Source organism: Balaenoptera borealis (assembly GCF_965194805.1).
Source record: "Balaenoptera borealis genome assembly, chromosome: 12".
Classification (NCBI taxonomy): Eukaryota; Metazoa; Chordata; class Mammalia; order Artiodactyla; family Balaenopteridae; genus Balaenoptera; species Balaenoptera borealis.
In genome coordinates, this window is record NC_138869.1 from 30,010,131 (window position 1) to 30,037,849 (window position 27,719).

The 27,719-nt window shown below is 41.9% G+C and overlaps 1 protein-coding gene across 1 annotated transcript in view; it reads right to left on the reverse strand.

Annotated features, from left to right (window-relative positions):
• ATXN7 (ataxin 7) overlaps positions 1-27,719 on the reverse strand; it is a 127,890-nt gene that overhangs the window by 47,700 nt on the left and 52,471 nt on the right. Inside the window, 1 exon segment of the mRNA XM_082344698.1 lies at positions 230-334. Within this exon segment, the coding sequence (XP_082200824.1) occupies positions 230-334 (105 nt within the window).

Genomic DNA, 27,719 nt, shown 5'->3' on the forward strand with positions numbered 1-27,719 from the left:
TTTTTTCCCTGTCTAATTTTAATAAAAATCAGAAAATGCACATCCCTTTCAAGAAAATTCAGAAAATACCCAACATCTGATAGGCATTAACCCATTCAATGAATTAGAAAACCTACTTCCTGACAGGGGGAGGGGTATTATAGCCTACCCATGCTGTCACTGGTCTTCAGTTTAATACTGCTCTACCTTTTACCCTCTAATAATGATTTTTAAATGGTTAAGCACTTACCATAATGTGATTGAAATGCCTGCGGTTTGACAACCTGATTACAGTCGTTACACACCACCAAGTAGAAATCATCGTGGGCTGGACAGAGACCAAATATTGGCATGTCTGCAATAAAGAAAGAGAGCATCACACTCACTCATGTGGTTCCTGTTAATATGAAACCATCTGGGGTGGCAACACTTTCTAAAGGAGCTGCCTTATGATAAAGTACACAGGATAAAAGTTGTTCCAGTTTAAAAGTAACTGATGTGACACACCATGATTATTAAAACAGAGAAATCAAATCAGGCTTACAGAAACACCATTATAAAGGGTTAAAATAAAATGCACGAGAAATCATTAGTATGAGGTAAACCAGACAAATCTTTTAAAATGCGAACAATGAATACATTCACACAATAAAGCAACTTTAGATGAACTCTACCGAGGGTTATGAGGAAGAATCTGCAACCACATAAAATGCCTAGCAATTCACAAAGCTGTACCATCTAACGGTTTTGTTTGGTTAGCTATGCTTTCTATTCCAGCCATCTGGTCTCTGAGTTCTATGGAACCCTTAAGAAAGGAAGCAGAGGTTTCACTGAAGAGTAAAACTGCTGGTTTTGTCAGCAAGTAATACAAAGAAAATGATTTTCGTACTTTTTTTTCTTCAGGTCACAACTAACCTCTAGTCCTTTGCTTACACACTGATGCCACTGGACAGAAAGAACCTCAGTACCTAAGCACAGCATTTCATACATTAATCTCAGTTCAGTTACCAGAATAGGGCAAGATACAAGTTGGATTTTTTTATACTAAGAAGTTAACTTAATTAAAATACAAATGTAAAACTAGACTATCTGCATATACATGAAAACAAAGCACAGTAACTTGATACCTGGTAATATATGGTTAACTAAAAAGTCCTAACTGTGGACAATTAATTATTAGTAACAACCTAGGGAACAGAGGTAACAGTTCAAATCCAGAATCTAAATCTTTTAAATATTTCAGAGTTGGCATTTTACACTATAAGCACTATTTAGAACATCTGCAATGAATGGATAATTAGCACATTTCAATTAGGCAAATATTTTAGTAGACCAAATACCAAGTTTAAAGGGGGAAAAAAGATCCAAAAAGCTGATTAGCATCTGCTTTCTTTCCTGTAAGATTTAATTTCACACTTTCTCCAGCTTGGGTGGGCTTGGTGGTTTTAAAGGAAACAGAAAATGCCCCGAGGTGATGTAAAGTGATGATAATCTCTAAAATGTCAAATTACTGATCTAATATCTACACATGGCTATAGGTCAGATTTTCTTAAACAGTTTCTATTACACTGAACTGCACAGATAGCTAGCTGTGAATCTGAAACATACCAGGGACCAACACGATTCTGGGATGCAGCAGCAGCACTGAGCAGGTTCTACGTGCTATGATCTCATTTCATCCTCACAACTACTTAGGTAGATACCATTATAACCCTGCTCTAGAGAGGAGGAAACTGATTCACAGAAAGGTGAACTACCTTGTCCAAGTCAGTAGCTGAGATCTGATTCTGACTCATAACAATGGCTTGAATTTCGTCCCTTGAAGACCAAAGGAATATGATTTCTAGAAACTCCTTCCAGATTCCAACTTCAACAAGTTGAATGTCAGGGCTGAACACCTTTGACGGCATAAACTGATAAGATAACAGAAGAAGGTTCTAACAGACTGCTGACTTCTTTGACTAAGCTTAACAATTTCATGAAAAATAAGAGCCAAACAATGTGCTATTTTCCTTGAAAGCATGCCCACATTGAGTTAAAAATAGTGCATGTGGGAGAAGGGGAAAGGTTATATCCATGCAATGATCAACACGTAATAAGCCATTTTCAATGGTTACAGTTTGACATGACATTTCCTTTTTTCTGTTTCTTTTTTTGGCCATGCCCCGTGGCACGCAGGATCTTAGTTCCCCAATCAGGGATTGAACCCGCGCCCCCTGCATTGGAAGCGCAGAGTCTTAACCACCGGACCGTCAGGGAACTCCCAACATTTCAGTTTTAAAAATAAAAATTTAAAGTAGTTTACCTTAAGTTCCATATATCCCTATGCTAAATCACTCTGATACAGGACAATTAAGTATGAATTACAGAAATGGCAAAACATTCATAACTTACAGCTGAAAAGTATGAAATGCCCATAAATATCAAATCAACAGTTTCATTAATGAAATCAACTCGATCAGTTTTATTAATTAAACAATAGTTAAAGTATTAAATTAAGTGGTCTCAGTTTAGACTTAGGCCTCGGCAATGTGCCTAGTTTGTGTGATTCCTCACAGCACTCTATTTCAAGCGATGCTGTTTAAAATATGCCACTTTGCCAGATACCAGATACTGCTGGGGACTAGCCTCCCACCCCTTTATAAATAAGCCAATTGTAAAAAATAAAAAACTGTATCAATCCTTTCAAATAATAAGAATTTAACTGGCCACAATGATGTTTATGTAGAAAACTGTTCTTTTTTTGTTCTGATTCCTTTGATCCTCTTGTGAGACTCAGAAATACTAATAAAACTAAGTGAGTAGGGGTCATTCTGTGGGGGACCAAGAATTTATACTTCTGTAAAAGGTTCAATTTCCTCAATAACTTATAGTTATTTGCAATTGATGACAATAAAGATGATAATCATATGATAAACAGTTGGCATTTTCTGAGACCACTCTGTGCCAGGTTCTCAGCTAAGCACTTTTCATAAGGTTTATCCTTCAATATAATCCTCATTTTACCGATGGAGACAAGAACTTGTCTAATTTCACCCAGCAAAAAAATACAACCAGGACTCAAACTGAGGTTTGTACCATCTGTGACGTCAATTCCACGCGTGCCCACACAAACACACACACACACACACACACACACACACACACACACAATCCCTGTGGAAAGAAACATGGTACACTTAAACGCACTTCATGCTACCCTATGAAATCAAGTTCCTGTTCGGAGAACCTAAAGCAACTTTAATTTTAGCTTTCTGAATTCTTTACTTTCAGATATCCATATTTGGACCTAAGCTAAAGGATACAAAATCATTTAAATAAAATGTCTTCTTTGGGGGAAAAAAAGGAGTTCTATATCCTTTTTCTGCATTAGGACATTCCAGAGGCCTTAGCAACAGGAACAGCGTGTGGAATGTTGTGGTAACAGAGAAAATGAAATAATTTTTGCAAGCGACAGTATGTATGTTTCTGAATACTTTCAAAGTGTAAGTTCACAATCAGCCCATCTACAAATTAACACATGGAACTTGCCCAAATGCAAGAAGGGAAAAGCTTCATTTATGACAGAAAACAGAGTTCCTATCGAGTTAAAATGAGTTCCTATTGAGTTAAAAAAAAAGTTTACAAAATTGTCTTTAAATATACAACTTAAACCATTATATGAAATATAATGAAAGTTTTAAAACTGTACTTGACCCCATGGACTCTTACCTAATTTGAAAGAATGGATTTTATCGTGTGTAAGCCCTAGATCTTTCTCAGGTTTCAGGTCACCCCAATCTTCCAATCAGTGAGTGGCCCGGCACCCACATCGAGGCCGTCATGTACTTTGGAGACCCCAGGCCAGCAGGGTAGGAAGGACTGGGTTTAAGCACATGGACACATGAGCACATGTGTGCAGAACCTTCACAGTCCCGTGCAGACTGAAGGCTCTCTGGCCAAAGCCAGTCCTGAACAGTTACTTTGGTGCTGCCATCCCCATTTTGAGGCCTGTGCCCAACAACAAAACTTGAGCACCGTAGCAAAGCATTTCACCTTTGCAGTACGCTGTGCGTCTCCCTTCTCCCACGCACCCAAACTTCTACATGCCAACGACTCCCACATTTCTATCTCTAGCCCAGACGGCTCCCGAGCTCTGTCTAGACTCACAAATCCAACTCCCTCCCTATTAGACACTGCCATCTGGATGTCTTTCATACATCTCAAATCAAACAAGCACGTCCAAGACAGCTTTGCCTTCCACCCTGCCCTGTTCCCTGCCCCCCAAAATCTTCCCCCTTTTGGGTAAATGACCCTGCTCATCTTCTCAAACTAAAAACCCACACAACACCCCTGACTCTTCTTTCCCTCATCACACCCAGGCCACCAGCAGGTCCGATCAGCTCTCCTCTAACACCTCTGTCCACTTCTCTCCACTGTCCAGCCCACCACTGTAAAGCCTGTCACCAGCACCTTTCCTATGGACTGTGGAAGAAAGTCTCCCACATGGTCGACAATCCCTTCCACACGACTGCCAGAGTGATTCTTCGAAATCCTCCTACAGATCACGTAAATACCGTTAAAATTTCCCAAGTGACTTGCCACTCCTCTCGGAATAAAATCCCATAAAACCCCAGCCTCTACCATAACCCCCAAGGTTATGGGATACACCAGAGGTCTACCCTCTGCCCTCCACTCCCTGTCCCCCGAGTCCCTGCCCCCCTCTCCTTGGCTCACTCTGCTCCAGGCACACTGATCGCCATTCTCTCCTTGGAAAGCTTTTTCTCGGCCAGGCTCTGCCCTTGCTCTTCACAAGATGCCTGGTGCATTCTCACACATCAGGTCTCAGCCCAGCTGTCATCTCTTCAAAGGGCTGTCTCCAGCTCCTCCCCAGTTAGTTATTCTCTGTCACAGGTATTTTAAGCAGAGTGGCTAACAGTGTGGGCCACTCCCCAGCACTCCGAATCCAATGTGATCTTGGGCAAGTTCTATAACCTCTTTGAACTTCAGTCTCTTCATGTGTCAAATGTTGACGATCACAGTATCTAATTCACCAGGCACCTCTCAGGGTAGAAAGAGTAAGAGAGCTAATACACGCAAAGCCTTAGAAGGCCCCAGGAAGTGCTCAATCAATATCCCCCAACAGCCTGTGAGGTAGGAGTCATGCACGCCCACTGTATTGCTCAGGAAACTAAGGCACACAGACACTGAGATCTCACAAGCTAGTGAGTGGCACAGTCAAGATTTGAACCCAGGTCTGCTGGGCTCAAAAGCCCAGGCATTTCCCAACATTCTCCCAGAAACTGTCAGAATCTGCCTCCTCCATGCTGCTCCCACTGCCAGTGCACACGGTCAGAGCCTGGCGGCCTCCACACACCGGTACAGAGCTCCTAATAGGGTCTGAGTTGTTTCCCTCTTCAGCCTCCTCCACTCTGCTACCAAAGCCACCAACCTACAAAGTAATAAAGCCATTCCTCTCCTTGAAGACCTCTGTTGGCTTCAAAGTGGTACTTGGACCCCTGACCTACCTCTCTGTAAGCAAGGCCCTAGCACTCTTTTCTCCTCCCATCTCTCCAGGCTGAGTCAACCTGCTCTAGGCTCAAGACTGTGTGGGTCTTCTCAGAACCTGCCCTGTTCTCTGCAATCCTACCTTTTGGACACAACTGTTCCTACAGCACAGAAAGCTCTTCTCTCTTCTTTCTGGAATCCCCGCCATTCGACCAGAGCGACCACCCCTTCACTCACTGACTTATGATTTTTGAATGGTAATTGATAAGTGGATGCCTCTGTAGCCCTGTCTGACAGCAGACTCCTTGCCTTGCCTAGCACAGAGTCTGAGAAGTGAGCTCAGGATTGTGTGACTGTGAAGTAATGACTGACATCTGGAACTCTCCCGTAGCTTCCAGTTGCTCTTAGGATAAAAACTAAGACCCCTGACAAGGCTCTCTCCCCGCTGGCACCCTGCACCTGGCCCCTCTGGCCTTCATTTTGTCCTTGGTGCACACCATGCTCTCTCCTGTCACAGTACCATGGTGCTTGCTGTTCCCTCTGTTTGAACTCCCTTCCTCCAGATCTTAACCTGGCTTGTTACTTTACTTCATTTGGTCTCAGCTTCAGTGTCGCTCCCTTGGAGACTTGGCTGGTCAGGGCCCCGTTATCTGCTCTCAGAGCACTGACTTAGCCTTGCCACACAGCACCATGCCCCGTTTGTAACTATCCATCTAACTGTGTGAGCCTTCATCTCCTCCCGCTAGACTAAGTTCCACATCTGTCTTGTTTTCTGCTCTAGTGACAGTGCCTAACGATGCCTAACTTGATGCACAGGAAGCAGCAAATGGATGTCCTAATGTTATTGGGTGGAGAGTAACTAAAGTATTAGATGAAGTCCCTGTGGTGCCGCCGTAAGTCAAGGGTATAATTGTGCCTTTATGTCATGTAATGACATACAGTCACCCACTAGAAATGGGTATCCAGTGAGATAAAAGTTCAAGGGTGAGAAGGTTTCCCGTGAACACATGATCCCATTCCTGGGGGCGGTTTCTGGTAAAATTTGTGTTGCAGGGTCTGCTTCTCAAATGTGCACACTGGCCAATTCTCTTTTGCTAGTGTGTGCAGTGCAGTAACTAAGAACAGTTCTGGAGTCAGACTACTGAGATTCAAGTGCCTAATCTTTCTCTTACTAGCTATGTGAACACAGTTAAATTATTAACTTTAGTTTCCTCATCTGTAAAATACAGAGAACAGGACCTACATTTCACAGTGCTGTTGTGAGGATGAAATGAACTACTCCGTGGAGAGCATTCCATGCTGAACACATAGTGAACACTCAGTGTTAGCAAAATAAACAAAAACACACAATATACACACACTAGACATGTTCTGCTGCAAGGGCCTCAGTTCTCACTGATTAAAGTCGCAGAAGATCGATATATACACCAAATGGCAACTGACTATTTTACAATGTGAGCTTAACTTCCAAGTGGTCTCTGCCCCTGCTGCTGACCACACACTCCTCCCTGTAAGCAATGAAAGGCAGGGGAGAGGCGGGCGAGACTTGCTGGTGCTCCCCCTGCACAGGGTCAAGGCTCAAGTTTCGCAGTTTAAGCTCTACCCTGCAAGCCTGGGAGAACCCAGTTTTAAGGAAGGAAGCCACATGACACAAAAGGTCACTCGGGCATGAGTGCGGATCTACCGAGGTAAGGGGGTAGGGGGGTGGTCCCCAGGGGCTGATGCAAAAGTCAGAGTGAGACAGGAAGTGCCTATGTGATGAAGACGGGAGAGACAAGACTGAAGACATGCTCTGGAGAGCTCTGCAAAGAGCTGGGGAGACCATGGATCGGGGGTGAGGGAGAGGGGAGAAAGCCAAGGATGGGCTGCAGTTTGTTCCTTGCTCACTGTAGCTAACGTGGCCAGCTAATGGATGATGGGAGACACACAGATGGAAGAACTTAGCTTGCTAAGGCAACAGAGCCTGGCAGTTAAAGGCACAGCCGCTAGAACCACACTGGCTGCATTCAAATCCCAGCCTTGCCGCTTGGCAGCCTTTACCTCAGCTCCCTCATCTATAAATGGGAAAAGTGACAGTACCTACCTCACTGGTTGTAGGAAGAACTAATGAACAGATGTAAAATGTTTAGAACAATGCAAAGTACTTTGTAAACGTGAGCCATTTTTTATCATCTTCCAGATCACTGTCCTCTTGTCTTTGACCTAAATAGTGGCTATTCTCCCCTCTGCCTATTCCAACTCCCCCACCCATACACATTTAAACCGTGATGTTTTTAGGGACTTCCCTGGGGGCACAGTGGTTAAGAATCCGCCTGCTAAGGCAGGGGACACAGGTTCGATCCCTGGTCCGAGAAGATCCCACATGCCACGGAGCAACTAAGCCCGTGCGCCACAACTACTGAGCCTGCGCTCTAGAGCCCGCGAGCCACAACTACTGAAGCCCGCGCGCCTAGAGCCCGTGCTCCGCAACAAGAGAAGCCACCGCTATGAGAAGCCCGCGCGCAGCAACAAAGACCCAACACAGCCAAAAATAAATAAATAAATAAATCTATTTTTTAAATAAAAAATAAAAACAGTGATGTTTTAAAATCATAAATGTCACCTAGTCTGATTAAACCCTTAGTTTACCATGTAGAGTACTCCAATGCAGTCACAATGAAAATCAGTGCTTAGAAGACCCTGCCTGATCTCTGCAACCATAAGACACAGCCACTTCTCATCCATGCCAGAATTCCACCTCCTCGACAGTTACGCACACAGGCCAACCACTTTCCCACCTCAGGCCCTTTGCTAATTCTGCTCCCTCTGTACAGAATGCTTTGTCTGGCTGGTTCCAGATCACGGCTTACATTCCACTGAAAGACCTTGCCTGACCACTCAGTTTAAAGCAGGACCCTATCTCTTCAGGCAGTACTTTCTCTTCACTCATTAGTTATTTCTAATTTGTGTTTTGGCTATCACCCTAAGATATAAACTCCATGAGGGCAGAGGCCATGTCTGTGCAGCACAGTGCCTAGCACACAGTAGGTTCTCAACGAAAGAATTTGAGAAAGGCCTCTGGATTGGACTTCCTGAGTTCAAATTCCAATGCCATCACTCACTAGGAGCAGTAACTCGGGCAAGTTCCTCAGCTTCAGTACCCTCATTTGTAAAATGGACACGCTAAGAGTAGCTACCTTAATGTGTAGTTATGAGGATGAGATGAGTTAGTATAAATAAAGCTCTTAGAACTATGTCTGGCACAGAGCATGTGCTAGGTCTGTCTTGCCTATTAGGATTATAATTATTTCCGTTTTCACTGTCAGTTAGGGTTACACTGGCCACTGCTTCTAATCTACAGCCACCACCTCTTGTACACTCAATGGATTAAGTACTCACTGTATGTCAGGTCTCATGGCAAGCACTCTGTGTATATCATTCATTCATGTATCAAAAGTCTACTATGCCTAGACACGATTCTAGGTGCTGGATATACATCAGTGAACAAAAATCACAACAGCAACACCACCACCTGAGAAGCAATACATATAACAAAAACAATAAAAGTTTGCAATTACTGAGCACTTGCTATGTTCCAGGTCCAGTGCTAAGTATTAACTCATTTGCTCTTCACAACACCACCCACCTTTCAGGGTCTCTGTCCCCACTTTACAGATAAAGCAAGTGAGGAACAAGATTACCTGCCTTAAGTCACAGAGCCAGCACATGGAGGAGCTGAGATGTGAAGGTAGGCTACCCCCACGTACGTGCTCCTCACCACCTCACCAGAGCCTCACCGTTGCTCAGCGCACTCCCAGCCTCTCCCGCCTTGTTTAATCAAAGTCAGTCAAGGCATCCTATCGAACAGCAGACTGCTGATGCTACCTCTGGACTGTCTGCTCTCACTGCTACGCAGAGGTTTCCTTAGATACTAGGACTCTCAGCTCCACTAATGTCGGAAACACTTCGAAGTAACCTGATGGACCAACTTGGAAGGCTGGTCTGCACGTAACTGACTTTTACTACAGTCAGTCCCAAATTTATTTCAAATGGTAACTGTCAATTCTGGGTAATCAAAAGGAATATCAATGATATAATAAAAAAGTTTTAAACTGCTCTTAAGTGAGCTTTAACATCTCAACTGGGAAAAGATAAAACAGAATTTTATTTCTACCTTCCGCACACACTTCTCCCAAATTCATATTCTCTGCTCCAATAATTAAAGGGAACTGGACTTTCCTTTGATCATAAGACATTAGATGATGAACCAACCAGACAAAAAAAAAGGCCACTCAACAACCTGCCAAAATGTATGTAGTTTGGGACCCTGTCTGAACTAAAGCAGTCAATAAAATTACATTAAAAAAAAAAAAAAAGAGAGATGTTTCCAGTTAAAAAGCAACCAACCAAACACCAGAGGACCAAAGAGTTAGAGATTAGAAAGCAGTCCTGTCTAACAGTTATTAATCACTATCTAAAAGTGGCCAACCTTAGAGTGACCCTCCATAGACAAGTCATAAGTGCTACTGTTGTCACTAATTGTACTGAAAATGAGATACAGTACCTGGCAAAGAAGAGAGGAAGCAAATATCAAAATCCTAGGGAACCTGAGTTAGGGAAGGCCAGGTAGGGTTACAAAGGTGACATACATGACAGGCTACCTCACGTGTACCTTTAGCTACTCAAAATACTGTCAGCAAATTCTGACCTTTCAAACAGAAACTAGAGGCACCTTCCAAAACCCTTAGGGAATCTTACCTGCATCACTACCATTCAGCTAAGCTTGCAGACTATGATAAGATATGGGCTATAAGAGAGTTTACCACTTAGCTGGTATTATAACCTCAAGAGAGGTACTTACCTCTAGACATCCAGTTCCTGCGTTTGAAAAATGGTGAAAACAATGGTATCTATATCAGGAGACTGTTGGATTGAATGAGATAATTCATGTAAAATGCTTAGTTCTGTCTGCCTAAACACAATAAGCAGAGTATATGTAAAGACTTCATAAAGAGTAGTGTTAATATTATTATTATCATTATTATTGTTAAGGTTACAGTTATAAACTCATGACTCAGTTAAGAATACTTTCTTTTCTTCAAAAGGCAGTCAATACGCAACACCACATCTGCCAGATATCTTGTATGCGGAAAACCCACGGCTCTCATACAACTAAAAACAGCATTAACTATGGAATGGTACTGCCTACTCACCTAGCTTTATATTTTTAAGTGGTTAGCTTTATATAGACCATACCCTAGCCCAGAAAATCAAGCTCAACAAATTTAAAAGAAATGAAATCGTACCAAGTTATTTTCTCTGACCACAACGGAATCAAATTAGAAACCAGTAACAGAAAGATACTAGAAAATTTCCAAACACTTGGAAACTAGACACTTCAAATAATCCATAACCAATGTAATACGTGATATGAACAAGCTAAAGAAAAATCATACTACCGTAATAGTTGTGCAGAAAAAATATGTATGATTTTTTTAAAAAATCCAGAGAACTTGGAATAAAGGGGATTTCCTTAACTTGATAAAGAACATTTACAAAAAACCCTACAATTAACATCATACTTAATGGAGAAAGGCTGCATGCTTTCCTCCTAAGGTCAGGAACAAGGCAAGGATACCCACTCTTAGCAAAGCACTGAAGTTCTAGCCAGAGAAATCAGGCAAGAAAAGGAAATAAAAGGCATACAGATTCGAAAGGAAGAAATAAACTTTCTCCATCTGCAGATGACTTGATGGTCTGTGGAGAAAACCACAAAGAACCTACACAAAACCTCCCCAAATTTACCAGCTTAGCAATATCACAGGATACAAAATTTACTTGGTCTGTTTGGGCTGCTATAACAAAATACCATAGACTGGGTAGCTTATAAACAACAAACATTTATTTCTCACAGTTCTGGGAGCTGGGAATCCAAGATTAAGGCACCAGCACACTGAGTGTCTGGTGAGAGCCTGCTTCCTGGTTCAGAGTCGTCTTTTCATGGTGTCCTCCACAATGAGCTTAAGGGGAGAGGGACCTCTCTGCAGCCTCTTTCACAAGGGCACTAATCCCATTCACGAGAGCTCCACCTTCATGATCTAACCACTTCCCAAAGGCCCCACCTCCAAAAATCATCACACTGGCGATCAGGTTTCAACATATGAATTTGCGGGGGGCAGGGGGACGACGGGACACAAACATTCAGTCTGTACACAAGATCAACAGAAAAATCAACTGTCTTTCTATACATTTGTAATGAACACATGAAAACCAAAATCACATGGCTAGCCTTCAGCTGGCATAGCATGTTAAGCAAGTTATTTGCTTTATGGTATACCTATTATCCAACAGCCATGTGGCTATGATGAATGTAGCAAACTAGAGAGCTGTATCTTTCATAATGTCCTTAAAGGGATGTTATAATTATCTCATATTTGTAAAGTCTCTAAATATCTTACCCAAAGCATGCCGCAGAAGATTCAGAGCTTTTAATAGAAAATTGAAGTGTAATAACTGTCTTGAGTTTGTTTCAGATTCCTCAAGTCAGAGGGGAAATGCTCTTTAGATCTTCTATATTAATGGTCACAATGAAAAAGAAGGTACACTCAACTCTATATTCATCCTCAAGATAAAGCCTCACTACTTGAAGTACGGTCCACGGGCCAATTGTTTCTGTATCACTGAGAACCTGGTTAGAATTACAGAGTTTCAGGACCCAACCCAGACCTAGCAAATCAGAATCTGCATTTTATCAAGATTCCCAGGTGATTTATATACATGTTTGAGAAGTGCTGAAAACAGAACATCATATAATCTGGACTGAAACTTGAATAATGTGACCAATATTGGAGAAATTATTCATATATTATCCAGACTTTTTTCCAATCCATCCATCAAAGGCATATTGAACATATCTGCTCAACTGTACATTGCTCAAATGTGTATTTAGTATTTGCCTATTATAGAATATAATAAATATATACTATATCATGTATATTGAGTATATTAGTCCGTAATTTTCAGTTACTGTGATGTCTTTGGTTTTGGTACTGGCCTCACAGGATGAGTTCCTATTTTTTAGAAAAGTTTGTGTTGGGTGGGTCCTACTTCTTTATACATTTAGTAAAATGCACCAGTGAAGCTATCTAGGCCTGGGCTTTCTTTTGTGGGAAATTTTAAAGTTTGCAGTTTAAAGTTGGCAGTATCTTTCTTGGAATTTGTCCATTTCATCTAGGTTATTCAATGTGTAGGCATACAGTCATTCACAGTATTCCTTTATAACCCTGTATCTGTCAGGTCGGTAGTGATATTACCCTATTTAATTCCTGATTTCAGTGATATGAGTGATGTGGTCAGGTCTAGCCAAAGGTTTGTCAGTTTTATCAAAATCAAAGCACTCTAATGTTGTCAAGTATCAACTTTTGGTTTCACTGATTTTTTAGCTTTGTTTTTCTACTACCTAGTTCATCTAATTCATTATTTTCTTCCTTCTGCTTGCTTTGTGTTTAGTTCGCTCTTCTTTTTCTAGTTTCTTAGTGAGGAAGGTTAGGTTATTGATTTAAGATCATTCTTATTTTTTAATATAACTATTTACAGCTATAAATTTTCCCTTAAGTACTGCTTCAGCTGCAGTATGTTAAGTTTTGGTGTGCTCTGTTTCATTTTCATTAATTTCAAAGTATAATTTCTCTTGTGATTTCTTCTTTGACCCACTGCTTATTTAGGAATGTTCTTTAATTTTCACAAGCTTGTTAATTTCCCAAATTTCCTTTGGTTGTTGATTTCTAATTTTCTCCACTGTGGTTAGAGAATGTAATTTGTATTTGTATGATTTCAGTACTTTTACATTTAGTTAGGCTTATTTTATTGTGGCCTAACATATTATTCTGAGAATATTCCATGTGCGCTTGAAAAGCATGAATATTCCGCTGTTGGTTGTGTCTAATTGGTTTGTTTTTCAAGTCTTTGACATCCGTGCTGATCTTCTGCCTAGCTGTTGTATCCATTCTTTAAAGTGAGTTATTGAAATCTCCAACTATTACTGTTGAATTGTCCATTTCTCCTTTCACAGTGTAAGTTTTTTGCTTCATGTATTTTGAAGCTCTCTTGTTAGGTACATATATCTTTGTAACTGCTATTTCTTCCTGATGGATTGACTCATTCATGATTATAAAATATCCTCTTCTATCATTAATGACTTTAAAAAGTCTGTTTTGTCGGATATTTGTACAGTTAGACTAGCTCTCTTTTGACTACTGTTTGCATGTTATATTTTCTATTAACTTTCAACATACTTCCAACTTTGAATCTGAAGTGTGTCTCTTGTTGACAGCATATCACTGAATCGTGATTTTTTAAAATTCATTCTGCCAATTTCTGCCTGCTGATTAGTGTTTATTCTACTTACATTTAACGTAATTACTGATAAGGTAGGATTTATGTCTGTGATTTTGCTACTTGTTTAATACATGTTTTATGTCTTTTTTTGTTCCTCTATTCTATTACGGCATCCTTTTGTGTTAAATTAATAGATTCTAATATACCTTTTTAATTCCCCTTTTTTTCTTTTACTCTCCCCCCCCCACAAGTTATTGTCTTAGTAGTTGCCCTGGGGATTACAATTAAAACTTGTAATTTTTTTTTGAAAAAAATTTTTTGTTGAAAAAATTATAATTTTTTGTTGAAAACTAGACAATACAGACAATGTAATCTGGCAATTCTACAAATGAGATCCACCTGCCCTTTTGGTTTGTTTAGTGAGTTACCTGGTCTAATTGTATAAAGTCTGTATTCTTTGTTATGTGCGTGCTTGGTTAGCTAATTATTGGACAGGGATTTCCTTAAATATCTTGAACGAATAATTCTCCCAGGCTTTGCCAAGGGGCTCTGTGCATATGTTGGGACGTGTCTTCAATGCTCTAGCAAGCAATTTACAACTCTGCCTTAGCCTTCACTTCCTGCTTGCATAGAACCTCAAAGTCAGCCAGAGGTGAGAGATTAGGGTTTTCTCAGGTCATTCCTAGGCATGTGGACAGCCCTATACACACACACTGTTTTCTTTTCTTTCTTCTTTTTAAATTGAAGTATAGCTAATTTAATGCACTTGTTTTTCTAGATTCCCAGGAATCTTGAAAATGTTGGAGCTCTTTAAAAACCCCAATTGACATCTCATTTCCTAGTGTTTTCTATTTAGTTTTTTGGTCAGCCTCTTGTCAGCCTCAACTGATATCACCACCTCAAACAACTGCAATGTACAATAATTGCCACTGATTTTCTTTTTTTTTTTTTTAAAAACAAACACCCTAGGGATAGGGCACAGAGTGAGCTCTGATACAGACAAGTGCTGAGAATGGAGCTTTTTAGGGAGCTACTAGACAGTTCTAACAGTGACAATTTTCTGGGCATATGGCTTTAGGGAAGCTCCCAAACCCATTCTTTCCACTCTGATGGCTTCTAAGCTACTGGTTTTCACAGCTACCGTAGTTGTGAGGTTTGTAGGTTTTCAAAGTTACTGTGGAGTTGGGGGTGGGGTGCAGCACCATTAACACACAGTGAGTTAAAACACCACAGAGTTTGCTGTATTTATTTACAGAGATTCAGTTATTTTTCTTGTATAAATGCTCCATAAATCCTGCAAGCCTTTAATTTTTAGAACTCTGAAAAAGTTAATTTTGTCAATTCTTGCCAGTGTTCTCACTGTTTTTACAGAGAAGATTTTGGGAAGTCCTTACTCCACCAATAGGAAATGCTTACTGCAAGTATTTTAATGGAGGATAACATTATCAGATTCTTTATTATTTTCAACCCTACTCAGACTGTGGAATGGAGAAGGGAAATTCGTGGTTCAAAAGTAAAAGTGAGGGCTTCCCTGGTGGCGCAGTGGTTAAGAATCTGCCTGCCAATGCAGGGGACACGGGTTCGAGCCCTGGTCTGGAAAGATCCCACATGCCGCGGAGCAACTAAGCCCGTGAGCCACAACTACTGAGCCTGCGCATCTGGAGCCTGTGCTCCGCAACGGGAGAGGCCGCAACAGTGAGAGAAAGCAACTGGAGAAAGCCCTCGCACAGAAACGAAGACCCAACACAGCCAAAAATAAATTTAAAAAAAAAAAGTAAAAGTGAGAAGGCCAGTCATTTGCATTTGCAATAGTACAGGTGAGAGACACAGCGTAGCTTGGACTTGGAGATCACAGTGAGATGGCATAGAAATGATTCACAAATATTTAGAAGGAACTGCTGACATGACTTGGTAATGGCCTGGATACAAGGGTGGTGCAGAGAATGATGCCAAGTTTCCTGTCTTGCAGAACAGGATGGATGGGTGGTACCAGTCTCTGAGAAGGAATCCTGGAAGAATGCCAGGTCAGAGTATGAGGAATATACACCGGGGACATCTTAAATCTAGGTGCCTCTGAGATTTCCAAGAAGATACCAAGGAAGCCATCATCTTGAAGACTCTCCCCCAGTTTTAGAGAAATGCTTTATAAGTCAAGTCCTAAAACATTATTTCCTCTACATGGGGTGGGGGGGGAAGGCAAGGCATGTATACTAAATACCAATAATTCATAGTCACCCAGGAATTAAAAATACGGTTCCAAGAATGATGAGAACCATGCATAAATGTCTGAGATTACTCATTGCCTACATGCAAGTGAATTAAAGCTTCCCCAAAGGCAGCTTTATTTAAAGAGAAGTTACAATGAAAATAAAGATAAATCCTTCCTCTGTCTTAAAAGATTCTGTTGCACTCTTGCAGATGTCAATTTAATGTTCAATTTAATGTTCACATTGATGCCTGTGAAAACAAATCAATCACATTCGTTCACGCCTCCACTCATTCCATAAATACTCAAGTGCCTCCTATTTGAAAGCGCTTGGTCAGACCTAGGAGACAGCTGGGAATAGGTCAGACTAGGTCCCTGAAGTGTGAATTGTTCTTTTGGTCCCAACACCAACTTGTCTGAATATCATAGTTTTTTGGTTCTGTAATCCTTTCCGTTAGGCCTCTCTTTCATGCACGAAATTCACTTGTACAGCTGCTTTTGCTGGTCAGAGTTGGGCAGGGATAGATTTGTAAGGGAACACTGTGGGGGGTGGGCAGGGAGGGTTGACTGCTGGTTAATTACTTCTATTCCTAATCTCTCATAATGTTACAAAGGTTTGTTCTGTTTAAACAGATGAGGTGCAATTTATTACTACTGGGAAACATTAAAGTATTTCAAGTTTGTTTTGACTGTTAGCTCATTTCTGACCTAATGGGCAATACTTTCACAAGAAAGTTTTATGCATTCTCTTATCTCAGTTTTGCTTCTTCAGACTTTGTAGTTTCACTCCTTGTCCTTCCAGAGGAAACTGGTCAACATACCTGAACAAAGAACTCAAAGCTCACTTACCAAAACCATATGCAAACAGATGTGGTTTGCAGATAACAACACCCTACGCAGCCACAGTTCAGAGTGATGCCTCAAAGTTCAACACCCATTTCTCCCCAGTAGCTTGTGTGTTTGTTTTCTAGAGAGCTTCTAAAGTAAAAGGTCAGGCAAATGTTTAAAATACAATATAATAACAATAGCCACCTTGTCAAATGTTTATGGAGAACTTACTGGGCCAGACAGGATGGTAAGTACTTTACATGCTTTATGTTACAAAATCCTCACAACAACCCTGTGGTACAGGTACTATTATTAGCCCAAGTTTACAAATGAGGAAACAGGCATGGAAGGATTAAGTAACTGGCCCAAGATCACACAGCTGGCAAGAGGTGGGGCTGGGGTTAAAGGTTAAATCTAGTTGATTCTAGATCCTAGTCCCTTAACCAGCATGCAATGACATGTCACTGGTCACAGAGCTTCAGTCCTTCCTCCAACAGATATTAACTAGGGGTCCTAGTAGTGTCACCTCTGGCGAAGAATAAATGAGAAACACAAAGTGTCAGTCCTTACAGAATTGACACAGCTGCTTATATTATGAAAATTGTTTAAGACACTTGTCTGGGCAAAACTATTCACATACATTCTTTATACATACTACTACTTAAAATTCACAACTGGCTTAATAAATCCCAATTACTCTAAAGTACGGTGTATAAAAGTTATAATGGAAATGATTTTAGTTGGCGGGGGTGGAATCCAAATATGTTCAATTGAAGTACAAAGCATTCAGCTGTATTTTTAAAAGACTAACACGACAATCCACACTTTCTCCTGCCATTCAGCACATTAGGAAGCACTTAGAACAATAAGGAAAAAGAAATACATGTGCTAATAAATGGAAACTAACAGAAACTATACTTTTCCCCCCACTAAGCATTTGGTCTATTTTATTTGAGGTAACATGTTTCTGTCCTCCCACATTTTAGAAAAACAGCCGACACACTGCCTTACTTACATCTATGCTTATCAGTAATGACATGGCCATATCTCTGCAAACAGTTGGTTAATTAATTTGTACCCCTCTCTTTTGGCAGCCTGCCTATGCAACCAAACAGCAAAAATAATTACACTAGGCTAAAGAGGGAACATTTTCACTCTTCTTTTTGAGATTTCTTATCGTGGGGCCTGCTGCCTTTCTTTAAATGGGTCTGAGTTGTAGAACACTTGCAAATCAGATTAAGGTCACTACAAAATGATAATGTTTCCATTCTTTACTAAAGCATGAATATTCAATCGGGAATCAAAGGGGCAAGGGAGAAAACTGACCAACCAGTCAAAGGCACAACGTATGGGCTGAGTAGAACCATGAACGAAGAAATATCCAGCTCTTTTCCAGGAGAGACCTTCATCACTTTCATCATGTTAAATCTGAGGTTAATCTATCAACAAATATTTACCTAGAACCTACCAAAGGCAGCAGCCCCCTTCTTTTCTACACAAAACCATACATGAGAAAGTCAAACAGGAGATCAGTGGGATCCTGTACTCAGCACCACAAGCCACAAAATTTCTAATTAGGTATCACCTTTGAAACCCGGTCTCTGGTGATATAGTTCTAGCTCTTCAAAGGTAAACACAGCAGTTCCTTGGTCCGCTTAAGCCCACCTAACATACAACTGATGTCAACGCTTTTTGCATGCCTAATGATTTTCATCTGTTTAGGTGGTGATGGTGGAGTTCCATTTTAAGAGAGGAATCTGTTGGTTAGTTTCTAAAGTCACTTGAAATCATCCATGAAAATTTCTCAGACACCACATGGAGCTCTACCAGTAAGTCCTACACAGCCAGTTGTGTCACTGATGTCAGAACAGATGGCTGTTTCTACCAGATTAAGTAGTTGGCTTGCGTTTAAGGTCCTTCTTGTATGAAAAAATCCATGTAATTAAACACCACAATCACAGGACAATGAGATGCTTACGCTCTGAGACACTTGCAGGAACTGAGTCCAAATAAAGGAAAGCAATCAATATTTCATAATTATTTGTGTGCTTACTATGTTCAAAGCACTCTTTCAGGATGCTGAAGAGAGAGCAGTAAGCAAAACCCTGTCCTCATGGAACTTACATCTTGGCTGATTCACACCTCCCATTTCAAGCACATTTCAGGTCAGTATGCACTGAATGACTGGTGAAATCAGCCACACTACTTTTCTCTTTTGTGCCATCCTATAGAATAATTCAAATAACTTACAAGCACTTATGATACAACCCTCCTGTAAAAGTTTGAGACATATGTTTCTTATCACCAGTGTTAGAAAACTAGTTTGTCCTGTGTACTCGCTCATCTTTACAGTAAGCAAAATATAGTAAAGCAGTCAAATAACCACTCAAACACACTGCGGGGCAAGGGCAAAACAGGGACCGTGAAAAAAACACTGCTGGTACCAACCTGTGAGAGACTGCACTGGTTTTTGTCCTGAGCTGTGTAAAGGTCCAAAAACCACGTGAAAGGCAGTTTAGGGGCATCAGCACAGAACACTGGGAAGTGCAGGCTGCTCAAACGTTTGAGACTGTGTGTTTGAGGCACTGTGCTGAGTACTGGAAAAAATGGCCAGGTAAGACAGCCTCTGCCCAGAAGGAGGTTCCAATCCAGTTGCAAAGCCGAGACATACACAGAAATACCTCATTCCTTAATTTCAAAGATGCCATCAAGTGTGTGTCAAGGCCAGCATTTGGGGAAGAATAAAAAAAATGTACCCTTCAACTTTATAATCCATTCTGATTTCTGAAATAATGAAACATGAGAAAAACAGGCATCTTGGAATCAAGGATATACAGTAATAGCTACTCTGACACTTCATGGGTGCTGCTGTGCAATGGAAGTGAAACTCAGGATGGGGAGGGAGGGCTCCTCTCGGTAGCCAGCCCCAAAGAATTCAGCTCCCTGAGTGCCACGAGTCTCACCAAGGAACCTCCTGCACGTGACTTCTACGGAGGGAGCTAGCACCCTTCCAGTACCCCAGCAACACCAACATTCATTCACGCATGCACACTTTTATCAAGCATCTCCTGTGCCTCAAACTCCGAAGAACACTCTACATGCCACGCACTAAGCAAGGGGCTTTAAAGCCATGGTTCTCGACTGGGGGGCAATTTTGCCCCACAGGGGACATCGGCAATGTTCGGAGACGTTTTTCCGCTGTGACAGCTGGAGGGGGTGGTGCTACTGGCATCCAGTGGTAGAGGCCACATGCTCCTAAACATCCTACAATACACAGGACATTCCCCTACAACAAAGAATGATCTGATCCCAAATGTCAGCAACATTGAGACTGAGAAACCCTGCATTAACTAAAGCACCCTCAAAACAGCCCTATGGGGGAAACACTACTCTAATCCATGCCCACTTGCAAGGAAACTGAGGCCAGGAGGTATTACATAACTTGCTCAAGGTCATCAGTGAAGATATGGAGGAGGGACTGTCACCCAGGAAATGCGATGCTACGCAACAAGCATTAACACCCTGCGAAACTCTTAATGTGATTACAGAAACCCAGAGAGGAAGTACTTAAAAAACTGAGTCACCAGGGCATAATACTCATTCACCCTCTCTTCCCTCAGCTCCCATCCAAAAGTATTCCCTTTCTGCGTCTCACACAGGCCATCTCTCTCCCCAGTGCTACCCCATCTCATCTTGATCTCTAGAAAGAGGTGCTTAAGTAGGATGACTGTCTGATCTCTGATTTCTCCATCCATTGTTCAGCGTGGTTCCCATAAGCATCAACAAAAACATCCCCTGCCCCAGGAACCCAGAGAACCAGGCAATTCTTTCTCTCTGTGAACTCTCTTCCCAAAAGGGGAGAAACCTCGGCACGTGGTCCGCCAAAGAAGCCAGACTCAATCACAGCCTCCGAGTAGGCAGGAGCGAAGAGGCTATGGGAGGTGGGGGGCTACCAGCTGGCAGGCAAATACGAAAGGACAGGATATAAAGGGGTGGGTGTTCAGATTTTCCCAGCTCCTGGAGGAATTAGCCTTTGGCCTCTCAATACGAATGCAGTGTTGGCCATCAGCTGCAAAGGAGTTAGGACAATTGATGATTCTGAAAATAAGGATGAACATCAGTAACTTTTTAAGCACTAAATGTGTGAATGAATTTTGAACCACCCAACTTCCAGTAACATTTTTTTAAAACGAAAAATTTTTTTTCAACCATTTTACCTTTTTAAAAAAAACTTTCTTTGGGAAAACTGAGGGTTCTATCTCAAATACGATACCAAAAAAAAAAAAAAAAAATCAACTTGCCGCTCCCTCCAACAGGTACCTGTGAGGCATCAACTTTATTATCCCTTCAGCAGGAACCATTACCCCCTCACCAGAAAGGTTATCTAACCAACTACTTTGCACAGATTTATTTCAATACCCAATAAAGAATATCATTATATCAAGAGGGAGGACAAGGGAGATTACCACAGTCACAGGAAAATTATGGTTCCTCTTTTTTTGTGAAAAAAGAGTAGCTTAGACTACAGTCACTTAACATTCTGTTCCGTATTCCACCCCCAATCCTGTTATGAGATGTTCACTCATTGTGGACTTTCTCAAGGAAGGTGGAAAACAGCTTTTGCCTTTGTTTGAGACTGTGGAGGCCAGGGCTTAGCTGAGTAGGTGAAGAAAGTCAACGGTAATGTGGCAAAAATTGTACCCCAGATTTTGTGTGGATTAAAGAGCGAATACCTTAGGTACTTTTGTGAACCTCAGATGATGAACCTTATTGTAACTGGAAGCCTACAACTGATTCTTCCTTTAACAACAACACTTTGAAGGTCAGACTGCATTTTCAAAACACGGAGCTCTAAATTTCCACAGGACAGACGACTGCAATTTCGACAGCCCAAAACTTGGGGAGTAGGAAGACAGGGAAAACAGCGGGATCCTGCCAGTTCCTTAAGGAAAGATGAACTCTCAGAGAAAATAACTGTGCCCCCAGCCATCAACAAACTTTTCTGTCACTTAGATGGACTCTGACACTTGAAAAGCCTTTTCGGAGGGCACTTTGGCAGTATCTGCTTAAATATACTCTACATTTGTCTGTTTATTTAAGAAAAAAACAAGCAAATAAAAACTTCACTAGCACTAAGAAGCTTATAAAAGTACTTTAACTGGGGCACTGTTGGTAAAAGCAGCAAAACTGCCAACAGCCTAAATATCCATCCAGAAAGGTCAGGTTTACACAACCATACTATATTCATAATACAAAACACTATGCAATAGTTTAGACAAACCTAGGCAGAGCTACACACAATGACATGGGGAGAGGTCCTGTGGATTAACACAGAAAGCACGCCGCAGACATAAAGCGGGCCCAGGGGCCCAGGTGGGCGGCCCGGCAGAATTGATGTTGAAGCCTGGACCTGAGAGATGAAGGTCAGTTTTCCTTCTGTTGGGGAAGAGAGTTAGGGGAAAGAAGGAAGGAAGCAGGAGAGGGGGAGGGCGTCTGGGCAAAGGGGGCAGTGTCCCCACCCAGGGACAGCACAGAACCTGCAGGGAGGAGCTAAGGAGCTGAGAGGCTGGGGTGGCCTCAGGCAAACAGCACCTTATCCAGCAGCCACAGTAAGTAGTTTCAGCTCCACCCTAAGGGCAAGGGGAATGAGTGAAGTCTGTTAAGCAAGAGCCTGCCATTTAAGCCATAATAACACTATTAGGTGTGAATTTCACAAAGATCACCCAGGCTGCCACTTCATGTCCTCAAGTCTGTCCCTCACTTGCCCTTGAGTTATAAACAGGTGCAGTTACAAAACTTCAGGCAGGATTTATATCTCTGTCTATCTGAAATGACACAGGTCCACAAGGTATTACTATGAAAAAAAATGGCCATCTTCTCAGGCTGGCCCACTTATGACTCATAACCTTTAATGTAGCCAGAATACTATGTTTTTTAATGAAAACTATAGAAAACAATACTGCTGTGAAAGCATTAATAAGCAAAACAAAAAAATTAGAAACCCAATAGGAAATTTTAAAAATATGTATCTTGAATACGGGAACTGGAACACAAAACCTGCTTTAACTACAAATAAAATAATAATGGAGACTTGCTAAGATCTTATAAAAAGACTTTGGGTACCTTCACTGGTAGTGCTGAACACTATTACTATTGGATCATGAAGGCCTTTGAACATCTGCTGAAATGTATATTGTCTCCCCCTAGAAAACTGTACTTATGCAAATACAGACAATATTTTGCATAAATCTACGAAGGAGTGCAAAGACTGTACACTGCTCAAGTTTGAGAACCCCTGATTCCAAAGCCCACGTATTAGTTCTTCATGTATCTGTTTCCACTTCTACATTCAAGGCTTTTCTTCCCTCTGACACAGGTTTACCACAGTCACTATTTACAACCATCACCCACGTCATGACATAAGATGAGAGACATTAAAAGAAAGCAGGATTTAATGTGAATTATTTTCCTGAAATACGACTTAGAGGGGTAGGGGTCAATTTAAAGAGGGTGTGGGTATACCAAGGAGACTACCTAAACCGAAAATATACAGTCAAGAGTGTTGGAAACAAAGTAAAAAAAAAAAGAGATGGCAATGATGTACTTTTTTTCTGAAGAGAAGGTAAAAAGGCTGTAAGGAAGAGGGAACCCTGACCGGGTGGGTCCACCAGTGGCCTCACAGGCCAGGGAGGAGACTTGTTTTCTGCAGTAAGAGAAAGTCCACGAGCGCCCTCTCTGGTCTTCAGGGACTCGTCCTTCCTGACACCCTAGTCAAAAAGCCAGACATCCTATAAGCACCAATTCCACACATGGGTATCCACAGCTACCACTCGCCAAACCTTTGTCAGAGCTCAGTTACGATTTTGAGCGATTAAGCTTCATGTTTTCCCCTCCACTTTTTCAGGGGCTGCTTACAAGTAAATCATGGTAAGAACATTAGCAGTAGAAACTTCTACCATACATTCCATTGATTTCCGAGCTCTTCTAGACCCGTTTCACTTTAACTCCTAGCAGTTCTTCGTAATGGCACTGCTCTACTCTCCACGCCTCGTACGGCACTCAACAAAATGAACGTGCAAGCTCTTACTGTGTCTCCACAGAAGCAGCCCCCTGCCTAGGGCCTTAGAAGTTGGTACAAAAATCCTAAAGCGACAGGGGTGTGTTAGAACCACCCCAAATTTTAAACTGTGGGCTTGAAAAAGATCAGGTGGCTCTTCTTCCACTCTGGCTCCTCTCTTCCTTTGACAGTGCCCACATATAGACATAATCCTGGCCAAGGCCTTCCAGGGAAAGATGTGGAGGGCTGCATACAGAGGGCTCTTACTCCGAGATACGTTCATCAGGCAAATAAGAACTTGAGTGATGATGCCAAACCAAACTGCTCAAAAGACATATTCCCTACTCGCTCCTTAATTACCTTTCCATAAAACTGACAGCACTTAAAACTTCCTGGGGATTTGAGGATAAAAATAAAAACTTGTTATCTTTTTAAATGGAAGGAAAAGCTGCCTCTGAACAGGGGCTGCTAAATTTTACCAAAATCAAGCACTGAAGTCTGACCTCTCAAAGTAATCAGCACTATTTGAAAGCCATTAAAATATACATTAAGACCTATTTTTCCTGTGGAAAAAAAAGAAACCCAAATTATGACCAATTTAGTCATAACCATTTCAAAACTCTAGATTCCTGCCAAAGGCTCCTGAGCCAGTAGTTCCCAGCTCCTGTGGATGAACAGGGAGCCACTAGGTCATCTCTCCACTACCTGTCAGTCGCTTCACTGACAACAGGCTGTGTAAGCCCACTGTGAGCAGAGCAGCTGGGATGCCGTGAGGGGCTCTGTGGCCGGGAAGAGTAGGCTGCCTGGCCTTCGAGCCAACTCCCATGTGCCTTGTGCCAACCGTGGCACACGTAGGCGAGACCACCTACGTAACGCAACACGACCGGAGCAGAGAAAAACTATGTGACGCAAAGTTTTGTTGTTGAAACCTATTTCCCTTTTGGGGAAGCACCACCGGCAAGACAGAGATGGGGGAAAAAAAGAATGAGCTCAGATCAATCAACTGAGCTATTTAATATCAACCAGGACGTGGTTTGGTGAGTGAGATAGTAAAAATTAGTGATTCGAATTTTCAAGAGTTCTTCAAGTTCTCAAACACTTTTCAAAAGCATTTTGCCATTCAAATAAAATCGGTATGCAAACCACATAGCTATCAGGATTTGACATGTTTTCTTAATTCTTGAACACCATCTATCAAATTCTTGTTTTTAAGGAGCTCTTTTTATTTCAGAATTACTAGTGAGGAAAAACAAGAATCTTTGTGACATTTCTACAAGAAATTGCTGCATACTAGTGCTTCCCAACTTTACCCAGCATTTAATGAATACTAGAGCTTACCAACTTTATTAATCTATCTGGATGGTTTGGTTTTTAGACTATAAAAAAATCAGTTATTTTATTTGTTACCCTGCCATAACTCTTTCTTCAATGACAAGGTTATGATTCATGGATAGATTATAAACTCACACAACACAGATTATTCTCAGCAACAGCCACCAGCTTTTAAGAAAACATCTACCAAACACAAGATCTTTTAGAGGAATAGCCACTGCAGCTGCCAGTTAACAATGAAAAGCTCATGAGACATGGTGCTAAGTGAGATAAGAGGAATAGAAAGTGTAGCACACAAAGTCTACAGTAAACTCTGAGTCTGTCCTGAGTACAGTGGTGCATCAGAGAGACAGAAAAAGGCCTAGAAACAGGAATAAAGGGAAGGCAGAAAATAAATTTCCTATTCAGAGACTGAAAAAAGCACAGAGTTTATCTTGGGAAAGAAAACCCCAGTGATGTAACAGAAGGATTAGGGCAGTGTCATTTATTCGTACATAACCAGTTATTCTAAAACCAAAACCATTTCTCTCTTCACAGCATACTGTTAGTCAACCAAAAAGAGGGTGCTGGAACACTGGGAATGAAGATGAACAATGGCCTATCAAACTTTATAATCAACAGGGGAATGAAATGTTATTGCAGTGAACACTATCAACCAGAGGCCAAAGAATATCATTAGTGGCTATTCTATATTGGTTTTCCCCTCTAGGTCAAATTTGCAAATTTAGCCGAGACTTACGTAAAAACTTGCCGTGATAATTCCTTCTACCCAGCATTTATACCCCAAATCTAACAGTAATGACCTATCTTAGTACTGATGGTGATGGTGGTGATGGTGATGGCTTGCTTTATATCAACACAAGATACTAACAGATACTTTTTGAAAAGGGCTATGAACCTATAGTGATGCGGAGGACTCCTTCAAGAAGGTGACGCCCCGGGACTTCCCTGGCGGTCCAGTGGATACGACTCTCCATTCCCAATGCAGGGAGCCCAGGTTTGATCCCTGGTCAGGGAACTAGATCCCGCATGCCGCAATGAAGATCCTGCGTGCCTCAACTAAGACCGGGCGCAGCTAAATAAATAAATATTTTAAAAAAACAAAAAAAAGAAGAAGGTGACTCCTGACTTAAGGAAGAGGTCGGGGGCAGAGAGAGAGGGAAGAGCCCATGCAAGGGTTCAGAAGAGGGGAAGAGCCTAGCCTGCAAGAACAACTGCAAGGAGGCCGCAGGCCTGAGGCCCAGGGGAAAGCAGAAGGGGATGCTGGCTGGCCTGGCAGAGGCCAGACCAAGCAGGGCCTGTGGGTCGCAGTGAAGGGATTTGGATTTTCAATGGGCTACGAGGCCCTTAAGTGACCTGCCTCCCCAACTCCCTCCCAAGCCCTCAGCAGCTGACTTCTGCTGCTACACTCCCCCTACTCAAGCTCTACCAGTCCCCCTGACCCCCTGTTGTTCTTGGAACCCTCCAGGACCCTCTCCTGCCACAGCCTTTGGATTCTCTGTTCCTTCTGCCCAAGGTTCGTCCACCATATCCACATGGCTCACACCTTCATACCCTGCAAGTCTTGTTCAGAGACCTCCTTCTCACTCTATTTTAAATTGTACCCCTCCAACTTAATCCTTCTCCAGACCACCCATCACCAACTACCGTATATATATTTCACTTTTTAAAAAGTTGTTGCCTCTCGCCCACAAAAATAGAAACTCTGTGAGGGCAGCTCTAGAACGTTTGCTGTTTTGCTGAAAATTAGAACAATACCTAGCTCAAAGTAGGTGCTCAATTAATACGCGCTGAATCAATGACTGAACACAAGGAAACAGACACCACTGAAGTGTTTTATGAGGGAGAAACTATACACTTTAGATTTTAAAGCTATATTTTGAAACCTCACTTCCTCAGCTTATGATTACCTATACCCCTGAGGATTTCACATAAGGAGGCAGGCTACAGGCCCCACTGGCCTCCAGCTTCTACGTCAGCCACTGCTAATTCAACATCCATACTACTACCATGGCAACCTTTCAGAGTCCACCCTCTGGACATAGTACAAACCTCTTTTCAGGATGACTTCCCTCCTGGTGCATGGAGAGCTCCAGCACTCACCTCCCAGGACTGCAGCCAAGTTCCAGGCTCCCCCACCCCCTAGATATGTCCCCACCGCAGAGGCTGCTCCCATACCATACCAGCTAACTCCTCCTTTGTGGCTTAACAAAAGCTCCAACTCTCCCCTTCACCGCCTCCAGGAAGCCTTCCTTGCCTGACCACTGCTTCCCCACTCCGAGCTCTGACTTTACTCTCCCTCAAGTTGTGGAGATCCCTGATTTTTTGGGCTCACACTCCCACCCATCCAAGACCTCACAGGTCTTGCTAGGAAGTTTCGATTTTCTTCTAAGCACCATGGGAGGCTTCTAAAGGCTACATAACTGCCCATTTACTTGGGTAACACCTCCCCATCAGCCCTGTCTAGATACTTTAAGAAAAAGACATACAAAATTCTTCTTCCTACCCACACTC